The sequence below is a fragment of the Anolis sagrei genome, chromosome 12 (genome assembly GCF_037176765.1).
Source record: "Anolis sagrei isolate rAnoSag1 chromosome 12, rAnoSag1.mat, whole genome shotgun sequence".
NCBI classification, from domain to species: Eukaryota; Metazoa; Chordata; class Lepidosauria; order Squamata; family Dactyloidae; genus Anolis; species Anolis sagrei.
The window spans coordinates 10,789,472-10,813,038 of record NC_090032.1 but is presented as its reverse complement, the minus strand read 5'-3'; the positions used below and the strand labels follow the sequence as shown (position 1 = coordinate 10,813,038).

The 23,567-nt window shown below is 42.3% G+C and overlaps 1 protein-coding gene across 1 annotated transcript in view; it reads left to right on the top strand.

Annotated features, from left to right (window-relative positions):
- Positions 1-23,049, top strand: part of CAPN1 (calpain 1) — a 68,803-nt gene extending 45,754 nt beyond the window's left edge. The window contains exons 8-22 of the mRNA XM_060758212.2: positions 3,798-3,883; positions 4,017-4,091; positions 4,974-5,134; positions 6,679-6,854; positions 6,980-6,991; positions 8,841-9,052; positions 9,226-9,265; positions 11,505-11,570; positions 12,593-12,650; positions 12,759-12,823; positions 14,574-14,642; positions 14,752-14,830; positions 16,494-16,610; positions 19,849-19,907; positions 21,820-23,049. Coding sequence (XP_060614195.1) covers positions 3,798-3,883; positions 4,017-4,091; positions 4,974-5,134; positions 6,679-6,854; positions 6,980-6,991; positions 8,841-9,052; positions 9,226-9,265; positions 11,505-11,570; positions 12,593-12,650; positions 12,759-12,823; positions 14,574-14,642; positions 14,752-14,830; positions 16,494-16,610; positions 19,849-19,907; positions 21,820-21,846 — 1,302 coding nt within the window. The 3' untranslated portion in view covers positions 21,847-23,049. The remainder of the gene's footprint in view (positions 1-3,797; positions 3,884-4,016; positions 4,092-4,973; positions 5,135-6,678; positions 6,855-6,979; positions 6,992-8,840; positions 9,053-9,225; positions 9,266-11,504; positions 11,571-12,592; positions 12,651-12,758; positions 12,824-14,573; positions 14,643-14,751; positions 14,831-16,493; positions 16,611-19,848; positions 19,908-21,819) is intronic.
- The last annotated feature ends 518 nt before the right edge of the window (positions 23,050-23,567 follow it).

Below are 23,567 nucleotides of genomic sequence, written 5' to 3'. Positions count from 1 at the left end.
ATGCTTGCCTCACTACCTCTGAGGATGCTTGCCATAGATGCAGGCGAAACGTCAGGAGAAATGCCTCTAGAACATGGCGCTATAGCCCGAAAAAACCCATGAGAACCTAGTGATTCCAGCCATGAAAGCCTTCGACAATGTAATGTTCGTTTGTGATATTTACAGAACCCAAAAACTACTGGGGGAATTGACACCAAATTTGGACACGATACACCTAACAACCCAATTTATGTCCTCCACTCAACCCCCCCCCCCAAAGAAACAGCAGAAACCCCAAAAATCCACACAAGGGAAGAGTGGCCGTTACAACATTGAGAGCCAAGCGTGTGCGCATGCACGGCCATACAAACAGATCTGGCACAGTGAGCGGCACCGAGCTCCCTCCCTCACCGCAGCAGGGAGCTTCCTCCCTCACAGCAGCATGACCCCTTCCTCTTCACCTACCTCCTTGCCTGCTGTGGGGATGGAGGAAAGTGAGAAAGGAAGAAGAGAGGAAAGAAAGAAGGAAGGAAGCATGGGAAAGTGGCGAGAGCGTGCCTTGCACAGCCTGGGGGATATATATATATATATTAGGCATGTGCAATCCATGGTTCTAAATGGTTCTAAAGTACTTACAAAACTAAAGTTCTGGTGGTAAAAACTAGGGGGCGCTGGTGCTTTGCTTCTACGGTGTTGCTAAAGTTCTGGTGGTGAAAATTTCAGAACTTTAACAAAACTTTCAAAATTTCGTTATAAATGGCAATTCCCAATAGGTTCTGTCATAAAAATCACCAATAATGTAATAATAATGAAATTTTGAAAGTTTTGTTAGAGTTCTGAAATTTTCACCACCAGAACTTTAGCAACACTGTAGAAGCAAAGCACCAGCGCCCCCTAGTTTTCACAACCAGAACTTTAGTTTTGTAAGTACTTTAGAACCATTTAGTAGGCATGTGCAATCCATGGTCCTAAATGGTTCTAAAGTACTTACAAAACTAAATTTCTGGTGGTGAAACTTAGAGGGCACTGGTCCTTTGCCTCTACAGTGTTGCTAAAGTTCAGGTGGTGAAAATTTCAGAACTCTAACACACCTTTCAAAATTTCATTATTATTTCATTATTGGTGATTTTTATGACAGAACATATTAGGATCTGCCATTTATAATGAAATTTTGAAAGTTGTGTTAGAGTTCTGAAATTTTCACCACCAGAACTTTAGCAACACTGTAGAGGCAAAGCATCAGCGCCCCCTACTTTTCACCACCAGAACTTTAGTTTTGTAAGTACTTTAGAACCATTCAGAACCATGGATTGCACATGCCTAATATGTATATATATATATAGAGAGAGAGACAACCTCCTCTCTCCCCTCCTCTTGGCTCTTCCTGTTGCCTTTGCAAAGGTGGGCACCTCCAAGGCTTCCAGCCCCCACCAAGCTTCTGAGGCAGGAGAGAGTCTGAAGGGGGACCCACATAGAGGAGGAAGAAGAAGAAGAGGAGGAGGAGGAGGCAGAAGCACAGGCAGCAGTAGTAGCGGACCCCAGGCTCAGAGCCCGTCACAGCCGTTTCTGTTGCAACTTGGTGGGGATGGTGAAGCCAAGCAAAGCAGGGGGCAGCCAGGAGCTGGGTGGGGGGCCGAGCCCGACCAATGAGGGGGGTCTGCCCCTGTCAGGGAGGGAGGACAGTTGGGAAGGTAGCGTAGGATATCTATAGTTCCACAATTTGTTCACGAAACAAAACACACAATAGCATATCCACACTGTGTGTGTGTGTATAGGTTAAAGCTAAAGGTTTCCCCCTGACATTAAATCCAGTCATGTCCAACTCTGGGACTCTGGTGCTCATCTCCATTTTTTAACTGAAGAGCCGGCGTTGTCCATAGACACCTCCAAAGTCATGTGGCCACTGGCATGACTTCATGGAGCACCCTTACTTTCCTGCCAGAGTGGTACCTATTAGGCCTGGGTAACAACGGAAAAATTTGTTTCTAAACTCGTTTCGTTTTTAGGGGATCCATTGCATTTCGTTTTTTAAAAGAATTCCGAATTTTTCTTTAAAAAAATTTCGTTATTTACGAAATATCGTAAATTTCGAATTGATTCGTTAATGGCGGACACGATTGCGCAATACGCTAAAAAACCCTCCAAATGGGACATGGGGAACTTCTGAAGCTTCCTTCTCCCTCTGTTGTTGACTGTTGGTGTGATAATTTATTTTTTTATCACTGATAAAACAAACAACAACTATAAAACTTGCACCAGACATACGGAAATAGTAACAAAACGATTTCGAAACGATTTCGAACCAATTACGAAAGAATTACGAAATAAATTGAAAAATTCGTTTCGATTTTTAGTTGCTCCTGCATGGCTCAATATCGGATCGTAAGCTAATTTAAATACGAATCAATAACGAATTACGAAATTAACGAACGAAACCGCCCAAGCCTAGTACCTATTGCTCTACTCACATTTGCATGTTTCTGAATTGCTATATGAATTGAAAATCATTCTATCTATCTATCTTTTACAACTTGGCAACATACACAGTGAGTGCATATGGGTGTGTGGAGTTGTGAAAATATAGTGGAATTAATGCCTTCACTCTATTCAATTTTATTTCTAGCTCTGGGAAGCACAGTTTTAAAAATCTATTAGATTTTATTGCACAAAGTCACCATCCCATGGCAATAATGTGACCACATCTCCTGGCAGCTTACCCAGACATCACCCCCAGTATTGCATTTCTCTATGGTCGCATGATAGCTCCACTTCATCACTCCATAGCCCTGTAGCTAGGCTTCCTGTTGGGGAGAGAACATAGCCCTCCTGCACTTACACAGCTCTGTAAATTTGAAAATTAATTTTAAAAGGAAATTTCACTGTTTAGTTTTTAAAAAATAAATATAAATTAAATCAGAAGACGCTTATTTCTTGGGAGGAGAGCAATGTCCAGTCTCGATAAAATAGTCAAGAGTAGAGACATCAGACTGGCAACCAAGATCCATTGCCTAGTCAAAGCCATGGTCTTCCCTGTAGTCACCTACGGATGTGAGAGCTGGACCTTAGGGAAGGCTGAGCGAAGGAAGAGAGATGCTTTTGAGCTGTGGTGTTGGAGGAAAGTGCTGAGAGTGCCTTGGACTGCGAGAAGATCCAACCAGTCCATCCTCCAGGAGGTGAAGCCCGACTACTCATTGGAGGGAAGGATACTAGAGACAAAGTTGAAGTACTTTGGCCACATCATGAGGAGACAGCAAAGCCTGGAGAAGACAATGATGCTGGGGAAAGTGGAAGGCAAAAGGAAGAGGGGCCGACCAAGGGCAAGATGGATGGACGGCATCCTTGAAGTGACTGGACTGACCTTGAAGGAGCTGGGGGTAGTGACGGCCGACAGGGAGCTCTGGTCCATGAGGTCACGAAGAGTCGGAGACGACTGAACGAATGAACAACAACAATGCACATGCAAGATCATCCCCACAATAACTCCTCAAGACATGCACTCCAGCAGAGCCACTTCTTTCCCGCGTGACTGTGTGTATTTGAGGAGAGAGTTGAGGAAATATAGTAAAATTAACATCCATGTAGGTATTCTCTACAACTTCCTTTCAACATAGACATTACCATATTATCCACACCCATATGTGTATGCGTGTTTGTGTGTGTGTGTGCATGCACTACATCTGCCCCCCAAAAAAGGAGACAAAGAGCGAGGGAAGGTTGGCCACAGCAACGAGTAGCGGGTACAGCTAGTAAATAAATAAAGTAATCCAGCTGAGCACCACCTTGAATATCTCATCTTAACCAGCCTCTTTTCTTATCAGATCCCCTATCGCGGGCAGAGGGTGAGCCTGATACGGATACGAAACCCCTGGGGAGAAGTGGAATGGACCGGCGCTTGGAGCGACAAGTAAGCATTGGCTTTTTACAACATATACATGCAATCACAATATTTTTGCCACTCTCATTAAAATCTCCACTAGCTGCCTGGTCCAGTCTGACTGCTTCTTTTCACAACTTCACTGCCAATTGATTTATTACAGTTCTGGGGAGTGGAACACGGTGGACCCGTCGGTGGGGCAGCAACTGAGAATTAAAATGGAAGATGGAGAATTCTGGTAGGTTTCGTTCTGTTTGCTTTACGAATCCATTTGTGAATACATGTTTAGCAAGCACAAGATGTTCCAGATAAGCAATCCATATGCTTATCTGAGATAGAATAGACCCATGGGAAGGTCATAGTTGGATTATTAGTGGCCGAAAAGTACCATATTCCTTCGATTGTAAGATACCATTGATTGTAAGTCATACGAGGGTTGAATGAAAAGTAATGCCTCCACCTTGTTGTTTATAAAAATTCCCCAAAATCTATGGATAAGTAAAACGTTCTGATATTTGGTGGGCTAAAAGTGGTAAATGTGTTCTACCACCGTAGCCAGTTTCACTCCACTAGCTGTAAGAGTAAGGGAGAAAGCAGCCCCTGAATTTAATTATAGTAATTAATTATTGTAGCACAGCTGGTTAATCACCAATAGCAATACAAGGGTTGAATGAAAATTATTGCCTCCACCTTCATAACTCCTCAACAGATGGCAGTACTGGTATGCGGTAGGTACTGGCTTGTTCAGTAGACTCTCCTCTACAGTTCCATTTTGGCGGGAAGCCTTAGCATTGAACGGTTGTGTTGTTAAAGTGCGAAGTATGGAACCCTGCGCAGACGGTCGGTCAACGCGACTTAAGCAATGTGCAGTCATCTAAGGCTTTGGAGAACTTCTGTTCAACCATTTGAAAGCTCCCTTCTTGAATGGTGATAGCACGATCGTCAGCATAGATGAAAACTGCCAATACACACATATACAATACAGTAAGCAATCTTATCTAAGAAATAACTTGTATAGGAGGTTTGTAGAAGGTTGCTATTTCCAACAAGAGAAGCATGTATCCTTACCTAGACACAAAGGGGAGTACTTCTGAGCTTACTACGTCTCTTTCCCTTCCAGGATGTCCTTCCAAGATTTTCTCCGAGAGTTCTCTCGCCTTGAGATCTGCAACCTCACGCCGGATGCGCTGAAGTCGCGCAAGTTCCGGAAGTGGAACACGACACTGTACGACGGCACCTGGCGGAGAGGGAGCACAGCAGGCGGTTGCAGGAACTATCCAGGTACGTGTTAGGAATCAGCCTGTGTTTGTGTTTCAAGATCCTGATGTGGGAAATGGTGGTGCCGAGGCTGAGGTACAAGATGGAGATGGTTTGGTCAATGATTTTCATACAGACAATGACAGAGAGGCCTCAGCCCAAAGGGCAGTTTCTCATGAGAATATCCCTGGGCCTAGCAATGATAATTCACTCCCTCTCTCTGTGAGCTTTCAAGATTTGGGCTTGGAAAACAATCTGACACCTGAGAATTTTTATGAGCAGCCAGATAAGGAGCTGAAGAATAGGTGGCTGGAGATTAGCCAGGATCGACAACAAACTCAGTATTTACGTCGCTCCGAAAGGCTGTGTCTGATAAAGGGAAAATGTGGGGGGTGGGGGGGAAGAAACGAAACTAATTTCTGAGTTTTGGGATATAAAGTTTGCTTCAAGGGAAAACCTGTTAGATCAGGCATCATTTGGAAACCAAGTTCTTGCGCCATGGAAGTCTTGTTCAAGGGGTCTTGTTTCTTGGAAGGAAAGTCATCCGGTGAGCCTGTGGTGTTTTGAAAGTCCTTTTGGCTGCGAGAAATTGTGGGATGGTATCTGTGTCTCTGCAGCGTAGAAGGAAGGTCTTCTTTCTGTTGAGTGTTTTAGCCTTTTGGATTGTCCTTGCATCCCGTTTGATTACTGCCTGGATTAATGCTGTCTTGGATTGCTTCTATTTCTTGTGTGGACATTGCTTTGTGTTACTACTTTTTATGGACTAATTACTTTTCAGAACCTTCCGATTTTCTTACAAGCATTTATTTCTTCTGGCTATTTACTAAGCTTCAATAAAGGAAGATTTGTTGCTTCACTCTTCATGTGGTGTGTTTTAAATCAGAGGGCTTCTTCTTGACCTGGAGTGCAAGAGTAGGAAATGGCTTTTTCACCAGGAGAATGTGAAGTTCGGACTTGGCCACGGCTTATTTTCGAGTCAATCCATTTCCCTGTTTTTTTGTGGTAAAATTAGGAGCCTCGGCTTATATTTGGGTCGGCTTATACTCGAGTATATACGGTACTTTAATTGTGTTACCTATAAATTTGTGTTACTTATAAATTTAATAAGATATTAAACACAATGGAAGGGAGCCCTCGGTGGCACAGTGGGTTAAACCACTGAGCTGCTGAGCTTGTTGACCAAAAGATTGCAGGTTCGAATCCGGGGAACAGCATGAACTTCCTCTTTGAGCCCCAGCTTCTGCCAACCTAGCAGTTCGAAAACATGCAAATGTGAGTAGATCAATAGGTACCGCTCCGGCGGGAAGGTAACGGCATTCCATGCAGTCATGCTGGCCACATGACCTTGGAGGTGTCTATGGTCATCGGCGGCGACTGGACTTAATGTCAGGGGAAAACCTTTACCTTTACCTACCTATAAATGTACTGTGCAGTTACTAGTTATTAGATCTGCCGGCATCCAACTCTTGTTATCGGAAATACGTAATTTTCTACATTCCAAAAGCATGATTTTCTGGATTGAGTAAGCCTGTACTTGATACTTGCTATTATCATCTTGTCTCCTTCAGCCACGTTTTGGATCAATCCCCAATTCAAAGTCCGTCTCGAGGAGGTTGACCACGATGATGAGGAAGGGAGCAGGGAGCCCGGCTGCAGTTTTGTCATGGCGCTGATGCAGAAACACCGGCGCCGAGAGAGGCGCCTCGGCAAGGACATGGAGACTATTGGCTTTGCTGTCTATGAGGTAATCCTTTGTGGTACGAGGGTCCTTCCTGCCCTGCTCCAGGCTGTTATGCTTGGCTTTGGCCTGATCTTGCCCCTCTGGATTTGGGGAAGCCCTGACATCTCTTCTTTTTTGTCTCTTCACAGGTACCACCAGAGGTATGTACCCCAAACCTATGTTTCTCACTCATATGTTTCTTGTTCCCCAAGTGTCCCACGAGGTTCCAGGTTTTTTCCTGCCACTTTTGGACTCTCGCTTGCTCAGGTGTTCCTGCAAGTATGTCTGTAGATCTTAGAAAACTATTTCTTGATTTAAGGCACTGACTTGCCGGCTGATAGGCCGGAGATGTCACTGCTTTGGTCCTTTCATTATTGGATGTCAGGTGGTGCAATACCGGCTAAACATTGTAATTTCTCCAGCGGTGTAGTGTGTAGACAACTTGTGATAATGTGGCATGTCTTATTAAGAGCCACACCCACTGTTTATTATTTATTGATTGATTTCCTATATTTATACCCTGCCCTTCTCCTCCCGAAGGGGGATTCAGGGCGGCCTAACAAAAGCATCATAAAAACAACCACAGTACAGTGAGAGACGCCTGAAATTGGTCAGTGGGCTAGCAGAGATAGCTTAGTGAGAAGATTTTTACAGCTATTAGAGAAATAGCTGGTAGAGGAGTGAAGAGATAGATCCAGGATAGGACTATCTGTGCTGGTGTTTAGAATTACTTTCAGAGAATAAATCCTGTCAGTAAATTTTGTGGAGGGAGAGAGAAGTGTTCCTGTGTAACTAAGTCTGAACCACACACTTTTTAAGTCAATACTTTGAAACATCTAAGCTTTATACCTGAATTGTTTCAGTTCTCTTAAATAAACATCATTGTTTTGTTGTTCACAACATCTGCCTCACGTGTGCCTCTGTGGGTGAAGTTTCAAAAGCAGTTTCCTACACCAAACAGGAGACTAATGGTGGCAGCGTATAATTTAAAGTACAATCTTTTTGTGTTACAAGCCTGAGGGCTAATCCAACACACTCTTGCCTTCAAGTAAAGCAAGATACTTCAAGTAAGCCAAGGGCTTATCAGTGCTTTTAAGTTGGTGGCGGCCAGAGGGTTCTTTCAGAAGGTTTTAGGCCAGAAGAAAATTCCAGCTTTCCTTACAGCTTTTTGGGTTTTAAAACACAGAAGCCTCATTACAATCTCAGGTGGTGTTCTGCCTTTTTGGGATTTTTATTCCCCCAAATAAAGCCCCCACTGGTGGCCAGAAGCTGGAATGTTAAATAGCCTCTGAGTGTCTGTCTATATATGTTGGGTGTCTATGGCATCGAATGTTTGCCATGTATATGTACATTGTAATCTGCCCTGAGTTCCCTGCGGGGTGAGAAGCTGGAATGTGTCCAGAGGAGAGTGACTAAAATTATAAAAGGTCTGGAGAACAAGCCCTATGAGGAGCGGCTTAAGGAGCTGGGCATGTTTAGCCTGAAGAAGAGAAGGCTGAGAGGGGATATGATAGCCATGTATAAATATGTGAGAGGAAGCCACAGGGAGGAGGAGGGAGCAAGCTTGTTTTCTGCTTCCCTGGAGACTAGGATGCGGAACAATGGCTTCAAACAACAAGAGAGGAGATTCAATTTGAACATGAGGAAGAACTTCCTGACTGGGAGAGCCATTCAGCGGTGGAACTCTCTGCCCTGGAGTGTGGTGGAGGCTCCTTCTTTGGGGGCTTTTAAACAGAGGCTGGATGGCCATCTGTCAGGGGTGATTTGAATTCAATATTCCTGCTTCTTGGTAGAATGGGGTTAGACTGGATGGCCCATGAGGTCCCTTCCAATTCTTTGATTTTATGATTCTATGAGAGATTTAAGATGGTCTTTCTTTGTCCATGTAGACAAACTCCTTCATCAGCTCTTTGATTCTATGATTCTATGAATATAAATACTGTAAATAAATTTTCAATAATGGATGCTCTTAGCCCAAGCTCATTCCCTCTCTCTTTTTCTATCGGACAGTATGTAGGGCAACCCTCGGTCCACCTGAAGCGCGACTTTTTCCTCTCCAACTCCTCGAGGGCTCGCTCCGAGCAGTTCATCAACCTGCGCGAGGTCAGCACCCGCTTCAAGCTGCCTCCCGGAGAGTATATTGTGGTGCCTTCCACTTTTGAGCCCAACAAAGAAGGGGACTTTGTGCTGAGGGTCTTCTCGGAGAACAAAGCAGGGACGGTGTAAGTAGGCTGTTAGGAATTGTGGGAGTTGAAGTCCAAAACACCTGGAGGGTTGAAGTTTGACCATGCCTGGTCTATAGCATTGTTCCCCCTTTTATTTACGTATTTCTGCTGCTTTGCTTCTAAGGTGCAATTTTATTTTATTTTCTTTTTCGTTGTGCTTCCCTTTTCAGGGAGATGGATGACGACATCCAGGCCAATCTCCCAGATGAGGTAGGAGTCTTCTTACGGCCCTTTCAAAGGGGTTATATATCTGCCTTACGTAAATCTAGATCAGGGGTCCACAAACTTTTTAAACAGAGGGCCAGGTCACGGTCCCTCAAACTTTTGGAGGGACGGATTATAATTCGGAAAAAAATGAATGAATTCCAATGCACACTGCACATATCTTATTTGTAGTTCAAACACACACACACACACATACAACAATGCAATAATTAATATGAAGAGCAATTTTAACAAGTATAAACTTATTAGTATTTCAATGGGAAGTGTGGGCCTGCTTTTGGCTGATGAGACAGGATTGTTGTTGTTGTTGTTGTTGTTGTGTTTTCAAGTTGTTTCAGACTTAGGTTGACCCTGAGCGAGTGTCGGAACCCAGACGCCTTAAAGAACCAAACTCAGGAATGTGTCCAAAAGAATAGTTTATTAATACAAAGTAAAAGAGACTCAGAGACACTTGCTTCAGTGCCTCTGGTCAAAACTCAGAAGTAGTAGCAATTATTAGGTTGAAAAGTAAACTAAACTTCCTGACTGTGAGAGCTGTTCAGCAGTGGAACTCTCTGCCCCAGAGTGTGGTGGAGGCTCCTTCTTTGGAAACTTTTAAACAGAGGCTGGATGGCCATCTGTCAGGGGTGATTTGAATGCAATATTTCTGCTTCTTGGCAGAAATATTGCCAATATTGGACTGGATGGCCCATGAGGTCTCTTCCAACTCTTTGATTCTATGATTCTATGATTCTAAAGCAATAATCCGGATTATCCAGGCAAAAAAATCCGGATTAAACTGGAGTACTTCCAAAACCCCGCAAAATCACACCGCAAATGGAAGACAGACAAACAAAGAGCCGTGAAGAAGAGTCGTCGTCTAAATGAAGTCCGAAGTTGAAGAAATCCAAGCCCAAAGTTGTGAGGTTCCAAAGTCCAAAAGGCAGCGTTGTCAAAAGCAATCCAAAGTCAAGGAGAGGGGAAATCCGCACTTACAAGAATCCAAGCCGAGATAAACACGAAGATAAACAGCAACGTGCAGATCCAGGACCCAAATTCAACACAAAAGCGGCAGTGACAAGACCCAAGGCACGAAACCAACACTTTGCCTACTGCAAAGTTCTATCACTCCCAAGAGATTTGCAGGATTTTTCAGAGGCAGCGCTGATGTAATCATTCCAGGAGTTGCATGTGACGTCTATAGACTGTCCACGTTTCACAGGCATATAGCAGAGTTGGGAGGACAATAGTTTTGTAAACAAGCTGCTTGGTATCTCTACGCATGTCCCAGTCCTCAAACACTCTCTGCTTCATTCGGAAAAATGCTGCACTCATAGAGCTCAGGCGGTGTTTTATTTCAGTGTCAATGTTGACGTCTATAGACAGTCCACGTCTCGCAGGCATATAGCAGGGTTGGGAGGACAATAGCTTTATAAACAAGCCCTTGGTCTCCCTATGGATGTCCTGGTCCTCAAACACTCTATGCTTCATTTGGAAAAATGCTGCACTCGTAGAGCTCAGGCGGTGTTTTATTTCAGTGTCAATGTTGACGTCTATAGACAGTCCACGTCTTGCAGGCGTATAGCAGGGTTGGAAGGACAATAGCTTTATAAACAAACCCCTTGGTCTCCCTACGGATGTCCCGGTCCTCTAACACTCTGTGCTTCATTCGGAACAATGCTGCACTCGCAGAGCTCAGGCAATGTTGTATTTCAGTGTCAATGTTGAATTTGGTGGAGAGGTGGCTGCCAAGGGAGCGGAATGGTCAACATTTTCTAATGTTACACCATTAAGCTGTATCTCTGGCATTGGAGAGGGAATGGCTGGCGACTGCTGGAAGAGCACTTTGGTTTTCTCGATGTTCAATGACAGGCCGAGCTTCTCGTATGCTTCTGTGAAGGCGTTTAGAGTGGCTTGTAGGTCTTCTTCTGAATGCGCATAGATGACGTTGTCATCCGCATACCGAAGTTCTATAACAGATGTTGTTGTAACCTTGGTCTTGACTTTCAGTCTGCTGAGATTAAATAGCTTGTCACCTGTCCGATTGATGATTTCCACTCCGGTGGGAAGCTTTCCATCAACCAGGTAGCATCTCCAGCAATCTGTTGACCAACAGACCTGGCTGGTTGAAAAGTCCTTACCTAGAAATAAAGGAGGGAATGCAGCATTCCGTCAGTAGGAAATCCACAGTCCAGAGTGTGGCCTCCCTTCTTATGGTCCTCCTTTCTCTCCTCTTCCATTCCAGAAAGTGCTTTCCGAGGGCGAGATCGATGAGGGATTCAAGCAACTCTTCAGGCAGTTGGCTGGAGCGGTGAGTATATAATGGCAGTAGTAAAAAGGATTTTTAGAAATACATTGTTTTGTGACACAGGCATTCAGTGAACTACAACTCCCAAAGTCAAGGTCAATGCCCACCACACCCTTCCACTATTTTCTGTTGATCATGGGAGTGCTATGTGCCAAGGTTGGTTCAATTCCATCATTGGTGGAGTTCAGAATGCTCTTTGATTGTAGGTGAACTATAAATCCCAATAACTACAACTCCTAAATGTCAAGGTCTATTTTCCCCCAAACTCCATCTGTGTTCACATTTGGGCATATGGAGTATTCGTGCCAAGTTTGGTCCAGATCCTTCATTGTTTGAGTCCACAGTGCTCTCTGAATGTAGGTGAACTACAACTCCAAAACTCAAGGTCAATGTCCACCAAACTCTTCTAGTGTTTTCTGTTAGTCATGGGACTCCTGTGTACCACGTTTCCATCACTGGTGGAGTTCAGAATGCTCTTTGATTGTAGGTGAACTATGAATCCCAGTAACTACAACTCCCAAATGTTAAGATTCTATTTCCCCCAAACTCCATCTGGGTTCACATTTGGGCATATGGAATATTCGTGCCAGGTTTGGTCCGGATCTATCATTGTTTGAGTCCACAATGCTCTCTGAATGTAGGTGAACTACAACTCCAAAACTCAAGGTCAATGTCCACCAAACCCTTCCAGTATTTTCTGTTGGTCATGGGAGTTCTATATGCCAAGGCTGGTCCAATTCAATCTTTGCTGGAGTTCAGGATGCTCTTTGATTGTAGGTGAACTATAAATCCCAGCAACTACAACTCCCAAATGACAAAATCAATTTTTTGAGTGAAGGACATACATTGGGTTGTTAGGTGTCAATTCGTCCAATGGTTTATGAGTTATATTAATCCCACAAACGAACATTACATTTATATAGATAATAATAATAATAATAATAATTTCAATAAATATGCAAATACATGTCTAATACAGTAAAACCGAGTTACAAAACAGAGCGCTTTCCCTTTCCCTTTTCCAGGATATGGAAATCAGCGTTACCGAACTGCAGACGATCCTCAACAGGATCATAGGAAAACGTAAGCGCTGAGATTCACCCCTTCTTTCCACCCCTGAGATGTCTTCATTCGTGGCCAGAAGAGTCAAGTTGAAGTTCTAAACGTCTCTCTTTTGGTTCTGTTTGGCAGATAAAGATCTTCGTACCAAAGGTTTCAGCTTGGAATCCTGCCGCAGTATGGTGAACCTTATGGATGTATCCTTATGATTGTGAAGGCATGTCTTTTGGATTGTGAACAACCCTACTGCCAGTATTACAATCCTTGGATATACTGGGTACTTCGTCTCGCTATATAAAAGTCAACGTGTGTACGTTTGTTGGTTTGTTTGTTTGTTGGTTGGTACCACAAAAGCTCCTCCAAGGCTGGATGGATCTGGACCAAACTTGGTGTACAATACCCTTTATCCCCCAACTTAAAATAATTGTGCGGTTTCAACTACCCAATTTTGGGACAAGGACATCAAAAGAATTAAAAAAGCAGTACATAGATAGAAAGGATAAGTGACTAGCTCTAAGTATGTACGCAATGCTCAGACGCAACCACAGGAGGGCAGTATACAGCTAGAAATGTTTAGCTGCCGACCTTTAGGTATGTATATATGCAGTATTCATATACAGCCACAAGAGGGCAGTATATAGATAGAAAGGATTAGCTACTGGCCTATAGGTATATGTTAGGCTTGGGCAATCCATGGTTCTAAATGGTTCTAAAGTACTTACAAAACTAAAGTTGTGGTGGTGAAAATTTCAGAACTCTAACAACACTCTCAACATTTCATAATAAATGGCAGTTTCTAATTGGTTCTGTCATTAAAATCACCAATAATGAAATAATAATTAAATTTTGAAAGTTTTGTTAGAGTTCTGAAATTTTCACCACCAGAACTTTAGTTTTGTAAGTACTTTAGAACCATTTAGAACCATGGATTGCCCAAGCCTAGTATATGTGTATATGGCCTTCACATACAGCCACAAGAGGGCAGTATATAGGTAGAAAGGATTAGCTACTGGCCTATAGGTATGTATGCGAGATTCATATACAGCCACAAGAGGGCAGTGTATAGATGGAAAGGATTAGCTACTGAACTATAGGTATATATGAATGTGGCATTCATATACACCCACAAGAGAGCAATATATAGATAGAAAGGATTAACTACTGGCATATAGGTATGTATGCAGGATTCATATACAGACACAAGAGGGCAGTATATAGATAGAAAGGATTAGCTACTGGCCTATAGGCTTATGTGTATGTGGCCTTCATATACAGCCACAAGAGGGCAGTATATAGATAGAAAGGATTAGCTACTGGCCTATAGGTATGTATGCGGGATTCATATACAGCCACAAGAGGGCAGTATATAGATAGAAAGGATTAGCTACTGGCCTATAGGTATGTATGCGGGATTCATATACAGCCACAAGAGGGCAGTATATAGATAGAAAGGATTAGCTACTGGCCTATAGGTATATATACATATAAATGCCGTAAGTAAATAAATAAAAAAATATATACATATGTGGCATTCATATACTAAGCCACAAGAGAGCAGTATATAGATGGAAAGGATTAGCTACTGACCTATAGGTATATATGAATGTGGCATTCATATACAGCCACAAGAGTAGTATATATAGAGAAAGGATTAGATACTGGCCTTTAGGTATGTATGCAAGATTCACATACAGACACAAGAGAGCAGTATATAGATAGAGAGGATTAGCTGCTGACCTTTGGGTATGTATATATGTATATGGTATTCACGTACAGCCACAAAAGGGCAGTATATAGATAGAAAGGATTAGCTCCTGGCGTATAGGTATGTGTGTCATGCTCAGATGCAACCACATTGTAGGCATTCGGGGAAGTGGAGTGATGTTGGAAAAGGAAAGTGTGATATCTCTGTTTGAACGTTTCCTTAACCACTACCTCCTTGCTCAGAGAGATGGAAATGGAAAACTAGGGCTGGTGGAGTTCAACATCCTTTGGACCAAAATCAGAAGCTATTTGGTACGTTTCCATAATGTGACGCCTTGAGCTCATCCATTTGATTTCTGGTTTTTGTTTGTTTGTTTGTTAGCATCTTATTTAAATATTTTTTCTCTCTCCTAATTTCAAGGCGGTCTTTAGGAAGTTCGATTTGGACAAATCAGGAACCATGAGTGCCTATGAGATGCGGATGGCCCTGGAATCTGCAGGTGAGTTGAACTGCATTAAATAGTCAGTGTAGATGGAAGCTAGGCTGCTTTTGATCCAACTCAAGTGATAAATAAATCCAATGAATGCAAGCGTCAATTGTAAATCAATTTATTTATCAATTGAGCTGGATCAAAAGCAGCCTAGCTTCCCTCTACACTGACTATTTAATGTAATTTTAATTCATTTTAATTAAAATGAATCAAAATTACATTAAATAGTGTAGATGGAAGCTAGGCTGCTTTTGACCAAACTCAATTGATAAATAAATTGAATGAATGCAAGCGTGAATTGTAATTGCTGTAGCTAATAAAATTTAATTAATTAATTTAATTAATTAATTAAAATTACATTAAATAGTCAGCGTAGATGGAAGCTAGGCTGCTTTTGATCCAACTCAATTGATCAATAAATCGAATGAATGCAAGCGTCAATTGTAATTGCTGTAGTTAATAAAATTACATTAATTAATTTAATTAATTAATTAAAATTACATTAAAAAGTCAGTGTAGATGGAAGCTAGGCTGCTTTTGATCCAATTCAATTGATAAATAAATCGAATGAATGCAAGCGTGAATTGTAATTGCTGTAGCTAATAAAATTACATTAATTAATTAATTTAATTAAAATTAATTAAAATTACACTAAATAGTCAATGTAGATGGAAGCTAGGCTGCTTTTGATCCAACTCAATTGATAAATAAATCCAATGAATGCAAGCGTGAACTGTAATTGCTGTAGCTAATAAAATTACATTAATTAATTAATTTAATTAAAATTAATTAAAATTACACTAAATAGTCAGTGTAGATGGAAGCTAGGCTGCTTTTGATCCAACTCAAGTGATAAATAAATCGAATGAATGCAAGCGTGAATTGTAATTGCTGTAGCTAATAAAATTACATTAAAATTAATTGAATTAATTAATTAAAATTACATTAAATAGTCAGTGTAGATGGAAGCTAAGCTGCTTTTGATCCAACTCAATCAATAAATAAATCCAATGAATGCAAGCGTGAATTGTAATGGCTGTAGCTAATAAAATTACATTAATTAATTAATTTAATTAATTAAAATCACACTAAATAGTCAGTGTAGATGGAAGCTAGGCTGCTTTTGATCCAACTCAATTGATAAATAAATCCAATGAATGCAAGCGTGAACTGTAATTGCTGTAGCTAATAAAATTACATTAATTAATTAATTTAATTAAAATTAATTAAAATTACACTAAATAGTCAGTGTAGATGGAAGCTAGGCTGCTTTTGATCCAACTCAATTGATAAATAAATCGAATGAATGCAAGCGTGAATTGTAATTGCTATAGCTAATAAAATTACATTAAATTAATTAATTTAATTAATTAATTAATTAATGAAAATTTAAATTAATTGAAATTACATTAAATTGTAAGTGTAGATGGAAGCTAGGCTGCTTTTGATCCAACTCAAGTGATCAATAAAGCCAATGAATGCAAGAGTACTCAGTTCTTGTGGGTTTTTTCGGGCTATATGGCCATGTTCTAGTAGCCCGAAGAAACCCACAAGAACTGAGTGATTCCAGCCATGAAAGCCTTCGACAATACAATGCAAGAGTAAATTGTAATTGTGGTAGCTAATAAAATGACCTGTTGTGATTAGTAGATAACCAGAAATATCTTGGCAGGTTTCAAACTGAACAAGAAGCTCTATGAGTTGATCATCACCCGCTACGCTGAGCCCGACTTGGCGATCGACTTCGACAATTTTGTCTGCTGTCTAGTGCGACTCGAAACCATGTTCCGTAAGTGTTATTTCATGGGGGGTTAATGGGAGCGTAGTAGCAAAACCTATAGAATGGCAGAAAATGCTTTACGGTTTAAAGAATTCCAGAGAATGAGATCCCAGAAAATCATTACTATTCACTAGATAAATGGATGAGCGGAAGGCTGATTGCCTCCCTTTGGTAGATCTCAATATGGACGAGTTCAGCAAATGTTTCCGATTCCTTCTTGTTTAGCACTACTAGCAATAAAAGCTGCTTTGAGTCTCCTTTGGAAGTAAGGAAGCAGAAATTATTATTATTATTATTATTATTATTATTATTATTATTATTAATAATAATAATAATAATAATAATGTGTTCTGTCATGCGCTGGGCCTGTAAAGAATTTCCTTTAAATAGGTCATGCAACTTGAGCCCAGCGGGAAGCCAGGGGCCCCCGAAGAGAAGTTCTCAGAGATTTTTCACCACAAATGGTCTTTAGATGGCTTGTGAAGTATAACAAAGCCGGGTTGTTGTAGGTTTTTCCGGGCTATATGGCCATGTTCTGGAGGCAATTTTTCTCCTGACGTTTCGCCTGCATCTATGGCAAGCATCCTCAGAGGTAGTGAGGTCTGTTGGAAGTAGGAAAAATGGGTTTATATATCTGTGGAATGACCAGGGTAATGTTTCAGCTGATCACCTCGATTTGCATTCAATGGCCTGGAAGCGCCTGGGGGGAATCTCTTGTTGAGAGTGAATTGATGTGCCTGATTGTTTCCTCTCTGTTGTTTTGCTGTTGTAATTTTTGAGTTTTTTAATACTGGTGGCCTTAATACAAGCATGTGGACAATTTCAACAGAAAGGAGGAAACCATGAAGATGAACAAAATCTGGCTACCAGTATTAAAAAACTCAAAAATTACAACAGCAAAACAACAGAGAGGAAACAATCAGGCACATCAATTCACCCTCAACAAGAGATTCCCCCCCAGGCGCTTCCAGGCCATTGAATGCAAATCAAGGTGATCAGCTGAAACATTACCCTGGTCATTCCACCAGAGGCGGCCCTAGGTAATTTTCGACGGTAAGCAAACAGTATTTTGCCCCCCCCCCCCAACCAATCACTGATATATATTTTCTGTTCGTCGTGGGAGTTCTGTGTGCCATATTTGGTTCAATTCCGTCATTAGTGGAGTTCAGAATGCTCTTTGATTGTAGGTGAACTATACATCCCAGTAACCTCAACTCACATATGTCAAGGTCTATTTTCCCCCAAGAGCGCCCCTGGGCAAAACCAACTATACTGCGAATGCTTACTTTGCGTAATGGGTTGAGCCGCCCCTGCATTCCACAGATATATAAACCCATTTTTCCTACTTCCAACCCATTGATTCCGGCCATGAAAGCCTTCGACAATATATACAACAAAGCCCTTCGGGATTTATTTATTTATCGTGTCAGGAGCAAACCAAACAGTTGTATTGCATTTTTAGCAAACAAACAAATAAACAAAATACAAAGTTTGCAAGCTTGGTAGTTGATTAAATGTCCTTTGACCAGTATCTGGCCACTTGGAGTGCCTCTGGAGTTACTATAAGAAGGTCCTCCCTTGTGCATGTGGCAGGGCTCAGGCTGCATTGCAGCAGGTGGTCAGTGGTTTGTTCTTCTCCACACTCACATGTCGTGGACTCCACTTCCTAGCCTCATTTCTTAAGGTTGGCTCTGCATCTCGTGGTGCCAGAGCGCAGTCTGTTCAGCGCCTTCCAAGTCGCCCAGTCTTCTGAGTGCCCAGGGGGGAGTCTCTCATTTGGTATCAGCCATTGGTTGAGGTTCTGGGTTTGAGCCTGCCACTTTTGGACTCTCGCTTGCTGAGGTGTTCCAGCGAGTGTCTCTGTAGATCTTTGAAAACTATTTCTTGATTTAAGTCATTGGCATGCTGGCTGATGCCCAAACAAGGGATGAGAGAAGCCTCCTCGCAGGATTGCAAGACATCCGGGCATCCCCTGGGCAATGTCTTCGTAGACGGCTGATTCTCTCAAGCCAGAAGCAACCAGAACAACTTGCAGCATGCAAACAACCAAGCAAAACAACCAACTGACCTTTTCAGGATCAACCATCACAATAATCTCAATCAACATTTAAGTCGTTGACGTGCTGGCTGATACCCAAACAAGGGATGAGCTGGAGATGTCTCTGCCTTGGTCCTTTCCTATTGGCTGCTCCTTCCCGGCGGATGTCAGGTGGTGCAATACCGGCTAAGCAGTGTAATTTCTCCAGTGGTGTAGGTCGCAGACACACCGTGATAATGCGGCATGTCTCATTAAGAGCCACATCCACTGTTTTAATGTGGTGAGATGTGTTCCACACTGGGCATGCATACTCAGCAGCAGAGTAGCACAGCGCAAGGGCAGATGTCTTCACTGTGTCTGGTTGTGATCCCCAGGTTGTGCCAGTCAGCTTTCGTATGATATTGTTTCTAGCACCCACTTTTTGCTTGATGTTCAGGCAGTGCTTCTTGTAGGTCAGAGCACGGTCCAGAGTGACTCCCAGGTATTTGGGTGTGCTGCAATGCTCCAGTGGGATTCCTTCCCAGGTAATCCTCAGAGCTTGGGATGCTTGTCTGTTCTTGAGATGAAAAGCACATGTTTGTGTTTTAGATGGATTAGGGATCAGCTGGTTTTCCCTGTAATAGGCAGTAAGAGCACCTAGAGCTTCGGAAAGCTTCTGTTCTACCGTCTCAAAGCTCCCTGATTGAGCAGTAATGGCATGATCATCTGCATAGATGAATCTCTCTGTCCCTTCTGGCAGTGGCTGGTCATTTGTGTAGATGTTGAACATGGATGGAGCAAGCACGCTCCCCTGAGGCAGGCCATTCTTCTGTTTCCGCCATCTGCTTCTCTGGCCCTGGAACTCAACAAAGAAGCTCCTGTTTTGTAGCAGGTTTCCTATGAGGCGGGTGAGGTGGTCGTCCTTTGTGATTTTATACATTTTTCTCAGGAGGAGGCGGTGGTTCACAGTATCATAGGCTGCTGACAGGTCTATGAAGACGGCTCCTGTGATCTGCTGCCTTTCAAAGCCATCTTCTATGTGCTGAGTCAGGTTCAGCACTTGCGATGTGCAGCTTCTGCCTTTCCTGAAGCCAGCTTGCTGTGGAATCAGACAGGGGTCACCCCCTTTGGGATGTACTTACTTTCTTTCTTTCACTCGAATCTCAAGGGTCTATCAGTTGGGGGCTAAATACAAAACTAATTTTTCTTATTTATTTTTTTCTTTTTCAGGGTTTTTTCAGGCCCTGGACTCTGACAAAGATGGAATCGTCACTTTTGACCTGGTTAAGGTAATCTCCCTGGAGTCATAGCATCTTATTGGGGAATATACTGGAAATAATGCTGGGATGATTCAAAATCTACAGATATATAAACATTAAAACAGAATTCAATATCTGGTTTGCTGCGAGTATGTCAGGCATCCTCAGCGGTCATGAGGTCTGTTGGAAACTAGGTAAGTGGGGTTTAGACAGGAAACAATCATGGCCAAATAAAACCTCCCAACAAAGAATTCAACCCGGCAGGAAGCAGACAGGCTTTGAAACTGCCAGGCTATTAAATGCTAATCAAGCTGGCCAATTGCAACATTCACACTTCTCTCAAACTGACAAGTTCGTTCTCCCACCCTGGACATTCCACAGACATATCAACCCCACTTGCCTAGTTTCCAATGGGCCTCACAACCTCTGAGGAGGCCTGCCATAGATGTGGGAAAAACGTTAGGAGAGAATGCTTCTGAAACATGGCCATACAACCCGGAAAACTCAAGCGACCGATTATTATTATTATTATTATTATTATTATTATTCAGTTCTTGTGGGTTTTTTCGGGCTATATGGCCATGTTCCAGAGGCATTTCTCCTGACGTTTCGCCTGCATCTATGGCAAGCTTCCTCAGAGGTGACCTCACCTCTGAGGAAGCTTGCCATAGATGCAGGCGAAACGTCAGGAGAAATGCCTCTGGAACATGGCCATATAGCCCGAAAAAAACCCACAAGAACTGAGTGATTCCGGCCATGAAAGCCTTCGACAATACATTATTATTATTATTATTATTATTATTATTACTACTACTAGCCATCCCCTGCCATGCGGTGCTGTGGCCGAGTCTGTGTATATGTGTTTTGTGTGTGTGTATATCTGTTTATATCTTTTATTTATTTATTTATTTATTTATTTACTTTGCTTGTATACCGCAGTTTCTCAGCCCGTAGGCGACTCAACGCGGTTCACAACAAGAGCAAAAAAGTCAATCCAACAGGCATAAAAAATTTAAAAACCCATTAAACAACATAATATACAGGATAATAACACATCAATATCAACTAGGGCTGGGCCATTCGTTTCGTTAATTCGTAATTCGTTAAAAATTTCGTTAATTTTTGAATTACGAAACGATAACAAAACATTTTTTTTAACCTGGAAAAGTTTTTAAATATTGAAACGGCAGGCGCCAAAAAATTTTGTATTTCCGTCCATTTCGGAAATACTTAAGATGGCCGCCTGCCGATGCTTGCTGAGAGGGCGAGCTTACTTTTCCTTGGAAGGGAGAGGGGCGAGCGAGCAGCTCGCGAGAGGGGCGAGCGAGCGGCTCGCGAGAGGGGCGAGCGAGCGGCTCGAGAGAGGGGCGAGCGAGCGGCTCGCGAGAGATTTTGTTCATCTTCATGGTTTCCTCCTTTCTGTTGAAATTGTCCACATGCTTGTGGATTTCAATGGCTTCTTTGTGTAGTCTGACATGGTGGTTGTGAGAGTGGTCCAGCACTTCTGTGTTCTCAAATAATCAGGCACATCAATTCACTCTCAACAAGAGATTCCCCCCAGGCGCTTCCAGGCCATTGAATGCAAATCAAGGTGATCAGCTGAAACATTACCCTGGTCATTCCACAGATATATAAACCCATTTTTCCTACTTCCAACAGACCTCACTACCTCTGAGGATGCTTGCCATAGATGCAGGCGAAACGTCAGGAGAAAAATTGCCTCCAGAACATGGCCATATAGCCCGGAAAAACCTACAACAACCCATTACGTTTTTTATTTATATAGATTATTATTAATACTCTGCTTTTTTTCTCCACATGGAGACTCAAAGCAGCATTTCAGTCTGATTAAAAATCTCCAGATATATAAACATTAAAACACAATTAAACATCATTAGAGTTTTGTAATGGACGTGTCTTTCCTCCTTTTTCTCTCTTCCAGTGGATACAGCTAACCATGTTTGCCTGAAAGAAGATAACGGAGCCAACCCCGCACGGCTGCCTGGCCTTCCTCCTCTTTGGACACCTTTTCTTATTATTATTTTTGTACCTGCAAGTGCCTTGCGTCACAATGGGATGGCTTGTTGCCTTTGATTTCTCTCTTATTTTGCTGCCACTTCTTCCCGCAAAGGAGGGAGGGCCCTCGCTTACACTCAAACACACGCACTCCGCACACATTGCCTTTGCAACGCCCACCACCTGTGCCTGGACACGCGTGACCTCGGGAGCCACCCCGCTTCACGGAACCGCTTCCTGCTCTCCGACGCCAAGGAACCACGCGACACCGTCTTTCTCCATTACGTGCCATGGTAACGGGACCGAAGACAACGTCGGCTTCATATTTTGGAAGACGGTCATCCTTTGGTTCGTCAGTTTGGATTTTCTCCTGCCCTTAAGCATGAGATGAGCTTGCTTTCATCTTTTGTGCTATTAAAGGAGAAGAGGAGAATATATAAATATGCAAATATATATACATATAAAGACACTCTCCATGCCAACTTGGACCCTTGGAACACTTTCCCACGCTTTGCCATATTTACAGGAAATTCCCCTATTTACAGGAAATTCAGGCCTGGGCAAACTTGGGCCCTCCAGGTGTTTTGGACTCCAACTCCCACAATTCCTAACAGCCGGTAGGCTGTTAGGAATTGTGGGAGTTGTAGTCCAAAACACCTGGAGGGCCCAAGTTTGCCCAAGCCTGATCTAGTCTTATCTTCTCCCTTCTACCCGAAAAGCAATGGTGCAAATACAAAAGTGTGTCATTTCCTGTATACGTGTGCGTGCAAATATATATCGATATACACTTTATTTTTTCCAGAAGCATATTAGTGCTTGCTGATGCTTTATGTCCTCTTCCGATTGAGGAATTTGGAGCCCAAAAGCATACTTACATCTCTCTCTGCTTGTTATGGGGATGCATAGATGCCCTTTGGGGGGTCTTCGGGTTGCTTTTAGAATGCCAAAACGGGGCGCTTTTTGTCCGAGACGAAAAGTTGTTGCTCGATCCTATCGGAGGATCCATTCTTGAGATTCATTTTTACATCCTCATCCTGGGTACTACTGTTTTATCTTCTTCCTTTTGATTGTTTTTCTCTGTTTTATATTGTAGTAAAAAAAAAAGACATATTTTATTGCCAAAGTAAATAAAGGAATAAAGTTGCTACGACAAAAATCCTTTTTGGTTTTTATGACTTACGCTTTTTTTAAAATATTGTTTCTTTGTTTTGTTTTGTTTTTCTTGCTGGATGCTTGAGAGTTCCAGTTCAATTGAAAGGGTCTTTGAGTGAAATTTGCAAATGCTAAGCAAAGGGCTTTGAATGAAATTAACAGCAAAAGATAAACATACCCTTTCTCTGTGGAAAAGGAGCAACAGGGAAGAAAATATTTTTAAGAAACAAGATGCAACATGTAGAAGTCGGAAGTTGTGTTATGGTTAAGTTCAACGGTTGTGGTTAAGTGCAGAGTCTGCAGGTACAAGAAGGTACTTTTCATCAAAAGGTCAACGGAGAGGGGCTGGAAAGAGAGTACTTTCCATGACCTATTACTTGAGTATAAAAGTCAGCAGAAAAAGAGGAGGGGTGCGGCAGTCACTGGAAGGGTAGCATCTGCGTATGCTGCCAGGCTGTCCGTCTTCTTCATGAAGAAACTAAACCTTGTTTTTTGATCTTTTTTTGGGACTGTCTCCTTCCT